The sequence below is a fragment of the Pygoscelis adeliae genome, unplaced genomic scaffold (assembly GCF_000699105.1).
Source record: "Pygoscelis adeliae isolate BGI_AS28 unplaced genomic scaffold, ASM69910v1 Scaffold113, whole genome shotgun sequence".
Taxonomy (NCBI): Eukaryota; Metazoa; Chordata; class Aves; order Sphenisciformes; family Spheniscidae; genus Pygoscelis; species Pygoscelis adeliae.
Window position 1 is genome coordinate 9,005,344 of NW_008825108.1, and position 10,595 is coordinate 9,015,938.

The following is a 10,595-nucleotide window of genomic DNA, read 5'->3' on the forward strand; positions in this document are numbered from 1 at the left end:
AGAAATACACAGTGTTAACGGGGGACACGACGCCAGGACTTGTATGACTAGAAAGAAAGGGCAGTGCTAATATATTGCTTTCCAGACATTGCTCTAGTTGGATTCAGCTGTCACTTAATCTTTTGATAATACCCACTGGACTGTGTCTAAAGCTGACAGTCCAGTAATCGCTCACTAATCTTAATGTACAGTCAGTGCCTGCTTGCTCAAGAAGGTGTGGACGTTGTTTGAACTTATTCCAGCTGCCAAAAGCCACCCATTTTCTAAAAACAGGAATAAGAGGAACTTGATGGAACACGACTGAATCACCCGCTTCAGTGTTTTTCCTGCGCAAGTCCCAGGGAAAAGGCAGCATGGTTCCTAGAAAAAGTAACATGGTTAATCATAACTAGCTCCCTGACTCTTGCTTGATAAGAATGACTTTGCAGAGTTTGATTCCTATAGCAAAATCCTCGTATGTTGTGTAAAGGGTTCTTCACCTGCCTTGACACTATCACGTGGCTATAAACAACGGGCTGAGAGCTTGCAACTATGGGCTACTTTTGTCAGTATTGATTTTTCTACTTTATAAATGGGTTCTCGGTATTACCACGTCAGTACAACTGCTGTGTTTTAATATGTAAAAAAGAAACCAATCCTTAAATGTTCCAGAAAAATCAAAGTTAGTATGTGTTGGGATGCTGGCTGGTAAAGATGAAGCAGTTGTCTCTTGCATTTCCTAATGAAGAATAATAAGTCCTTTCATACTTAAAAAATTAACATTTTTGTGATACCGATAGTTAATACTACACAGTGTCAAAGTTACCTTTGCAATAAATCTCTTCAGGAATGGATATGGTCCTAAAGCATCCAGAAAAGGAGAAAAGAAACTAGGAAAGCGAGTGGTAGATATTCCAACTCTGTATAAGCCTGTGTTTGATAATCTGATGTTGTCTGGATACCCAGGCAGGTTGTCCACAAAAACTTCTTTTTTTCCTGCATTAGCTCCACTCACCCAATAGCTGCAAAAAGAGAATTTTGTATATGAGTTATAGCGGCTGCTGCAAAATACAGCAAGCCTAACAGCATAGAAGATCCATCATTTTTTTGATCCATGCAAGGAATTTTTCAAAATACATAAAAGGACGCTGCAGGAAGTAGTAAATGCAAAGAGGGACTGAACTTGAGTAACAATGATTGGTCGGTCAAAAACCTCATCTTCCTACATGTAACATAAACAGTAACCCCCCCCCCATTCTATTAAAAAAATGGATTCATACAAAATATGCCTGTTAAATGAAAACTAATATTAAATTTGGCTTTAGAACTTCCATGAAGTAAAAAACTGTTAAAACACTGACCCCCTTTAAAATGGGAAAAATGGGGTGTTATGCTAATCATCATAATCATGTAGTGACACTTGTCCTCTGAGGTCTGTTGTAACTGTGATAACGGAGTCATCGGGGTAATTGTAATTGAGTCTGAGGGAATTAGGGCCCAATAAATCAGTAAGCAGGTATAAAAAAAACATTTGGCAGCGGAAAGGGCAACTGTTAATCTCTACCTAGAATTAATTAAAACCTGTGATTCTTGCAATAGAAAAAAGTAATTTAGACTAAGTTTATGATAGCAACCCCATTAACTGCGCATCTTCAGTTTACATTTTTAGAAAAGGAAAACCAGAAAAATAAGAACATGAAAATCACATCTACAAATTGATTAAAAACATGTAATAGAAACTAACATAATATTTTATATTTAAGAGGAGAATCATGTTTAACATACCGTATGATTCTACATATGCTGGTTTCTGCTATTAATATGTAATCTTCATCGGGAGACAGTGCAATCCCATTTGCCATGTACAAGCCACTGAGCACCGTTCTTCCTGTTCGTGTTACAGGGTCATAGGCCAAGAGGCGACCAAGATGGTTTGTTTCGATTACCTTAATCAATACATCTAATGAAAAACTAGGCTATCAAAATACCTGGTTTCAATTAGAACAGAAAATATTCAGAAGTTGTATTAATGTAAATTACATAAAAGCAGACTTTACAGAATGGCAGATGGTATCTTTATAAAAACAACAAGCTCGCACCACTAACGGAGCAAAGGATTTTGTTCGTGTTTTACAGCAGTCGTTTCCCAGGCTGATCACAGCATTCTTGCAGAAACAGAGGAATGTGGAGGTTATAAAGCCCAGAGTTCAAAATATGTTTTTCTGCAGTTCCTGCTTTAGCAAAACATCGAGGCCTGTCGCGCTTCTGTGAACAACTACAACCTCTTCAAATCAAACCGGAAAGCGCTCACGAGTGTTTTGCTAAAGCAAGTAAATAGCTGACATTTTACTTCTGATATGAAATAATTTGAATAAGTTTCTTCTGCTAAAAATCTGCAGGGCAGCTTTGAATTTTATAAATATAAGCCCTGTGAAGAGGAAACTGCCTTTGCGTTTGTCATTAGTACTGGCAAACCCTTGTCAAGTCTGAAATACTAAACAGCAAAGATGATATACTACCAAACAATAATTCTGATAGCTTTAAGAAACAGCAAGCGACACATAAGAGATTTCAACTATTTTTTTTTTTTTCCCCTTTAATAACTTGGATCTGGATTCCCTCCCCTTAAATTAAATGTATTTCCCTTCATGTGATTTTTCTTCTTGCTTAATTTTATCCACAATTCTGGTAGTAAAGACGAGACGCAGCGTGAACTTTGTGCCTGTGACCTCGCTGAATTTCAGTTTTACAAACAGACAGTTTGTTCTAGATAAAGTTTTACTCAAAGGCTGTGACTACACAGAAAAGATACCTTCCATTACACCAGCAATTTGCTACCTTGCGTTTACTGCAGTATAAGAGCATGCCTGTAGACAAATACTGGAGAGAAACTAACACTACAGTCTGGATTTTTACAGCATGTATCACATGACAGTTTCTTTGGGTAGTCGTACTGGGAGGGGTTTTGTTTTTTTAGAAGAGCAGCTACAGAACAGCGCAGCCCATCCTCTGCCTCAGGGCTTGAACATGCTGCATTCGTAGCATGCTTGGCTAAAACACACAAGCACGAGCGAAAAAGCTTGTCTCTTCTGCAGCCTGGTACACAGTGCTGCCAGCACAAAAACTAACATTTAAGCTGCCTGAACAAATGGCCACAAATTACCTCATCTCACCTCGTATTTGTGATGTCGTCTTTCCCATTTGCTACTTGAATCCGTAAAATAAATCAAATTTTTCTTTGATATTTCTAATCCATTTAGAAATTTGAAAGGAAGTCCATCCAAACCTACTTAATAAAAATGACTACTAATTAAAATAAGTACAAAACCACCAAGTGTTCAAAATGATTCAGATCCACACAAGCTTAAAATTTCAGACATTTCAATTCCAAATGTCATAGTTAATGCCATCCTTAAGTTGTCCCAAGCTAAAGTCCAACTCCAAGTTACTTTCATTTGCAGGGAAAAACGTTCAGGTTGCAGCCCAGCGTAACACATGCCAAACCAAAAGCCTCTGACAAACATCGTTGCTTTTGTTTTCTTCTGTTTTTCAAACAAATCTTAAAAATATAAAGCCAATGGGCTTTCAATCAGTCCCAGCCCCATGCTTACTAGTAGTGATCTCAACTGGTTTAAGTGCCTTGATCTTCCAGTTTATATATAAGCACGAGGACCAAACCCAAGCTCAGTCTACTTCCCCACTAACTGTAGTATCACCTTTTTCACTCGATAGCAGGAGGGTTTTCTCTCCCGTCCTTGGATTGACTTTGTACAGGCCTAAATAAGAATCCACCACAACCAAGTTACCATCCTGATCCATTCGGACACCATGGGGCCGGCCACATATTGGTTCATAGTCTGGAGTTCCTGAGATACAAATCGGAAGAAGTGTAAGACCAGGAGGTGGACAAAATGAAGATCCCAAAATGCAAAGGCTGAAAAGCGCTAGACTATCATCCTTGAATAAACAAGATCTTTAAAAGCTTCCTTCAACTCTCTCTAAAAGTAACTTGTAACATGCAAAGGCAGTGACAGTATAATGTCAATCTAGGCATCTCTGTTCGTTGTTACTTAAGAAAAAAATTGCTCCCAACCCACAGAGAAATTCAGCTCTACTCTGTTTTCGCAGACAACTTTAAAGATGGCTGAAGAACTGGTAGGATTACAAAATCAGTAAAGCAAAATGGATCAGCTGCTGTTTAATTTATAGCCCCCAAGTAAAAGATGGGAGGAAAAATGGCTTTTAGGAAGGATTTAACTAACTACTTCCCTTCAGCTGAGGGCCCTAAGTTCCACAGGTCACATGAGAATCCTACAAGTAATCCTCAGGTAAAACTACAACAAACAGATCTACCACAGATCTACCAGTATTTTTATAGTGAATAATTTTCCTGAGAGCACTGACATTAGTAAAGCTTGACACCTTACAGTTTTGTGACCTAATGCCTTCGACTCCGAAATACATATTTTCCCCCACTACTCCAGTAAGCAAGGGACAACATGCATTACAGCTCACTAGAGCTGTAACACATCAGTAACGCAAGCTGACTGACTGACAGCTGCCAAAAAGTTAATGGCTGAGTTCTGGTCTCACTCTGAATGAAACAATCAATTTGGTCTCATTTTTGGTTTCTTAACTTCCACATAGTCAATTATTTACATAAGACAAAAAAGTTCAGTAATCTTTGAGAATTCTTTCAAATTCAGTTGAGACCAGCCCACAGCACAGGGACTTTGGGGATCAGGAAAGCACCTACAAAACTCACATTTTTAGGAAACCAGGCTAAAGCCAATCGGGAATTTTAATGGCCTTTCAGGCCTGCTTGATTCATCAAAAAGCAACAGGATAAAAACATGAACATTTCAGTGTTTGTCTTTCTCCTTTATAAGTAAGGAAAGAAAATGCAACCTTGCAGTCCAGTTACTGGTGGTGGTACCAGGACACACTACTCTAAGTCTCTGATTCCTTTGTAAGATTTGAAATGTTTCTAAAATAAATTTTGACCTCGAGGCAGGAAAATAACTGGATAAATTGTGTCTTTAGACCACCCTCAAAAAGCTTTATATAGAAGGACTTACATAAAATGTTGTTCTTTATTTAAATGGCAATCCATGGCTAGAGAAGTGTGCCATTATGACTTAATCCTGTCTACATTAGGAAAAACTACATGATAGCAGACTATATGAAAAACTACAAGAATCAGAAAATGTTAACAATAGCTAAAATAGCACTTCAATTTCTCATTCAGTGACTTTTATATGAACAAGTTTGTTGTCATTTTCACATCAAAACCATCGCTCACCACATTCAGGCATATCCTGCCCCATTTGAGTAATGAAATGCAGCTGGTCACCGCTGATCATCCACAGTTTCCCATCCACAGTACCAGTGTAGATATTACCTTAAAATAAGTATATTTGAAGACCACTTTAAAAGGGACCAAGGCAAATAAAACTTACTCTAAAAAAAGGAGATTCCTCATTATTGTGAGCCCTTCCTTCTTGCTCCGAATTTATATATTCTGTGCACACACAAAGCAACGAAACGGACAGGAAACCTTACAGCTTACTTTAAATATATTTTCATAAAGCAGAAAGAGCCATAATAAATTGGAGATTAGAAAAAATATGAATTGTTCATATGTTTATTTTAAATAAACATAGTAAATTGAAAGCCATCTTAAGACTCCTCTGGGTTAGCAGCAAAGGCAGGCATCAAGGACAGGACTAAAGATTCATAGTGATATCCTCATACTGTCAGTGAGAATCAGTGAAAGCATTAGCAGAGCTCACACGATCCACCTTCTTGTCCTGAGGCTTCTGCCACGTTACCAGTTAGCTAAAATGTTCAGCAGACGAAAGGAAAACATTACAATGACTGATCCAAAACGTGAAAGTAACCCTTCTCCTAGGACATTAAAATCCTAAGCAAAAAAAACAAGTGTGGGTTTTGGGGGTTTTTTAAGCAGTGATGTTTTCCTTTGGTTTTGAACCACCAGAATAATACCAAAAATGTGTAAGTTTGCATTGAAGGACTTAAGCACTTTTTTTATCGGATACCTGCTTAGCAGTTGCTTTCTCCTGTGCCTTTAAAGTGTTTAGATTAACAAGGCAGAAAGCTCACAGGAAGTCTTCAAATCTTTTGACGCTGTATCGTAACTCCACGAACTTCTGTGTAGAGTATCAAAGGAAAAACACTAGCAGTGATTAAGCTCCACCTTTGAAAAATAGCATCCTCCTACCTTTTGACTAGTCCAGGCTCTGAAATAGTACAATGCACATGACCAGTCCTATAAAATACACTTCTAGTGTGAAGTCTGTTACCTGGGAACATTCCTCTGATTTGTCTTTTATTTACATAGATTGAACTAAAGTAGACATTATTCTCTTTACACTCTTTGCATTTTCACCCTAGCCTTGTTTACATTTAAAAATGTGCACTGCCACTTGGTAACAGGTGTTAAAAGATACTCCATAAAAGTTATGCTACCTTTCTGTGCCAACATTACTGAAAAACACAGATTCTGACTTGGTGTAATGAGCATTTACACCAGAGCAGAGAAACAGATATAAAAATGTCTAGCATCTGCTCACTCACATCTATGGAAAAATGTTATGAGCAAATAGGACAGATTCTCAAAGTATCAGCTGTCAGATCTAGATTAAAAGAATTGTCTAGGATTACTGGCATACAGAAGGCACCTGTTTATCCGAAGGGAGAACTTCAGAGCCACTGTTCAATACAACAACTTTGCCTGGGAAAAAACAGAGGCTGAATTTTGCTGTCATAAAATATACTGGCATTCTAATGCCTCTCGAGGCATGTTGGAAACAGCTGAAATTTCTGATCACATACCAGATTCTGTATTTAAAGAGAGAAATCTTAGGCTTGTAATGCTATTTTCTATCATGCTATGCACTAGGCTATGATGCTATATTTAGATTTATGTAGCTAGTGCAAGTGGGTTTTGCACTAGACTTCTCTCATGGGTATTTGTAGTGAAGTGAAGGCAAAACAGAACTACTCTAGTTACCCATAATATCCTGTCTTATTCATATGGAAAACAGCATTTACCTAAATCAGGCAACATCACCACAACACTTACTACAACCTTGGTCATATTGTATGATTTCAACTGACTGAACCCAGTCTCCTAAAACATCCTTAAATTCAGGGAAGATCCATGGTAGAATTAACACACTCAAGAAAAATAGAACCAAACCGGTATTTTATGCAGCCTCATGAAAAGAGGTTAGATTTGGCAACACAGAGCATTTGCAGGATTAGTCCTCAGATTTAAAATATACTCTGCAAAACTCCAGTTGTGAATGCTACCCTTTCTGAAAGTTGTAGAGGAAGAGGTGGAGAACAAAAAGTGCGATAAAAAGACAATTTAAAATAGCACCTTTGAGGAAAGCAGGAAGGAAACAGCTTTGAGAAGACATTGCAAGGAATGGGTGCCTCAGTGCAAGGTGTTGCGCTAGGTCCCTTCCAGGCCTATGCTGCTACGACTGAAAACGCTTCTAATTTCAGCTTGCACAATGGCAAACAAGACCATTCCAGACGATTACCTCTCACCTCTGTAGCACACAAGACGGTATCTTTCAGACAAACATGTCCTGGGCTATTCAATGTTTCCTTGAAAAATACCATAAAACTAGTACCAGCAGTAAGGGAGGGTGTCTGAACTGCCTAGCTCAAACTGCTCTGGACTGGGAGTTGCCTACTTCTCTGTACTGGCTACTGCAGGAATCTATTTTATCCACTTACACATCAAGAGGAAAATAATTCCTCCAAACCAGGTAAGTCCTGAGTCCACAGCACTAAACCTGTGTCCCAAACAGAAGATCACAGTGTCTGTCCTCTATTTGGCTTGAACTTTCATTGCAGTCCCTACTTTGTTCACGCTCCGGGTAAGAGCTGTTGGAAAGATGCAAAACATCCTACTTGTTACCGCTTCAGCTCTCTGCTTCCCACTATCTGTAAGGTTCCTTCACCTACCGTTTTGCCACCTCACAGCTGCCAGACAACCGAGATGAATTATGTGATAGGTAAGAGGAGGTTTTATGCTACAGTGAAAAGTTCTTCTATATTCCAAGCTGCTCTAAAAATGTTTTTGATAACTATGCAAATCTTAAAACAACTTCATTTGCCTCCCTCTTTGGTTCCGTGTTCAACAACGGCTTTTGAAATAAGAGCACGTTGAACGCAGTGACTGAGCTCAAGCAGCAAATTAACACTGCTTTTGGAGACCTGAAACAAAAAAAACAGGGCAAGCTTATCACTAGGTCTGTCTCAAAAGCCCAAGCTTAGACTCACATTTGGAACAATTCTCACAAAAAGTTTTAGCTGTTTTTGCATGCTACTTTTGAAGAATATGCCATTTTACACCTTTTTAAAATTATATTTTAATACAACTTCTATATATTGCCAAGTTGTGGTTCTGTGTTTTTTTAATATAGCAGTAGAACATTTGCTGTGTCCTTGGAAGCAGCAGGCAACAAAATGTTCTGGATTATTTCCAGTGAAATGTTTACAAATGTGAAGATATGGAAGAACATACAGTTATCTTAATATTTTTTGAGCAATCATTGAGCAAACATTCCTATTTTTCTTTCTTTGGATTTAAAGTTCTTAAGTCTCCTCTTTTAATAACTTGACTAAGCAGATGTATCAGATGTATAACATGTAGCAGATGTATAACTTTACCCATTTGGAAGTTATCTACTTGCCTTCATCATCAACAGTAAAAGACTCGGGGCCTTTCAGTTGTCCTGTGAAGATTCTTTGTCCACTCTGAAGCTTTTTATTCACTTGCAGTGACCCAACTAAGGCAGGAGGTGGCTTTTCAAAACTGCACCAGATGTATTATAAATGAGGTGTAAGAAACAAGGCAACATTAGACTATAAAATTATTTGAAGGGAAAGTAATAAGACTTTATTCCAGAGATACTAATAACAAGGTATTCTCTTATTTTAAAGAATTTGTTAAAACTATTACTTCAAACTAAATTAACAATTCTGTGGAGATTGCAGGCCCAGGCTAAAAGGAATACAGACTTTTTAGAAGATTTTTTTTTTATGAAATCAATACAAACACAAAATTGCCATCATCCTAGAAAGTGTTATTCCCTATCATTAGTCTGAGATCTACTAACAATGCCTCTACATGTATGTATGAATACCGCACTGATCAGCATTGTTTTGCTTGAAATTCACTTGTTTAAAAAACTGTTTCTATTTTCGAGTTTTATATGAGAAACACAGTTTCTCCTGCATGTGAACTTAAGTAGCATGCTTTACATGCTCCTGCAGGATGAAAAGTATAGGAGAAGTTTGGAATATTTCCCAACAAACACAAGTATGCTACTGAACTTCAAAATTAAGTAGGGGAACATACGTGAACGGTTCTGGATCAATGGGTGATGGTAAAAAGTAAATGCTAGCAAAAGTCACAAGGACTGCAGCTGGAAACCCCCATGCTGGGAACCTGGGAGGAAAAAAAAACAGTTGTATACTCATGGACACACAGGAGGAGGGCAGGAGGGGAGTAAGAAGAATCAATTTTTTTTTCAAAAGTTAAAAAATTTCAGTGCTAAAAATTAAGACTGAAGGAGGACAAAGCAGACTGCAACAACCTGACGATCCCTGCCATGGAGAGGAGCAGCCCGGCTGCTCCACGGGCAGTACTGCCGTCCTGCTCTGTCTCCACACCGCACCGGGGCTCCTCCGGTCTCTGGATGGGTGATCCAGCCCCTGAAGCAGCCGAAAACCACAAGGTTTCTTTTGCTGGGTTGTATTTCTAGTAGTACGTAATTGCTGTAGGCAGAAACACAAGCTCAGTTACTTGCGTGGCAAGCAACTTTGCTGACTCCGGTATCTTTAAGGCCTTTTACCAACCTTACCCCAGCTGAGTATTGAAGTATTTGCTACTAATGGGTTTTACCAAATGCATACATAGTCTTAAGGTGGTTGTTGCACATATGAAGCTATAGGGTCTCACATGAATCAGCCTTCAAGGAACTGGTCAAACCATTATCATCTTCTCTGCTGCAGGGCCGCAGTGCCCAAGGAAGAGCAAGAGAGACCAAAGCGAACAGCAAAGTAGCTCCATTCTACCAATTCAATTAGGGAGGATTAAACTGTTTTTAACAAACCCGCAATAATCAACCAGAAAATTAAACATACATGTTTTTGGAGAAAACCACTAAAAAACCTTTAAAGGCCATGAGATAAAAAGGGGTGAAAGGCATTTTCTGAGGAGGGAGGACCTGGGTATTGCCTCCAGTCCAGGACACTTCCTCACCTCGTTTCTGCAACAATTTTTTTTATAGCAAGAAACCACTCGTCCGTGAGCTTTCCCACCCAACTAAGGCGGGACAGCACCCACTGCAAGCCTGTGGCTCCGCTCCCTCCGTGGCAGAGGCGCCTCTGTGACAGAGGAGAGCCCCGCTCCGGCCCTGCCCGCCGTCTTCGTCAGGTAAAACATGGCGGGCCCGCAGCCCTCGGCTGTCTCCGCTTCCCCTACCGCTGCCCGCCCGGGGAAGACCTCTCCTCACGCACCGCCACTGGCCCTCAGGGGGACGAGACGACGCCACCGCCCTCCTCCCTCCCAC

The 10,595-nt window shown here is 39.4% G+C and overlaps 1 protein-coding gene across 1 annotated transcript in view; it reads right to left on the bottom strand.

Annotated features, from left to right (window-relative positions):
• The window catches only part of LOC103920048 (adipocyte plasma membrane-associated protein-like), a 14,931-nt gene that overhangs the window by 1,496 nt on the left and 2,840 nt on the right, over positions 1-10,595 (bottom strand). The window contains exons 2-8 of the mRNA XM_009327683.1: positions 9,380-9,469; positions 8,712-8,833; positions 5,282-5,380; positions 3,696-3,845; positions 3,153-3,265; positions 1,765-1,925; positions 806-1,001 (exon numbers count right to left, since the gene is read on the bottom strand). Of these exons, the coding sequence (XP_009325958.1) occupies positions 806-1,001; positions 1,765-1,925; positions 3,153-3,265; positions 3,696-3,845; positions 5,282-5,380; positions 8,712-8,833; positions 9,380-9,469 (931 nt within the window). The remainder of the gene's footprint in view (positions 1-805; positions 1,002-1,764; positions 1,926-3,152; positions 3,266-3,695; positions 3,846-5,281; positions 5,381-8,711; positions 8,834-9,379; positions 9,470-10,595) is intronic.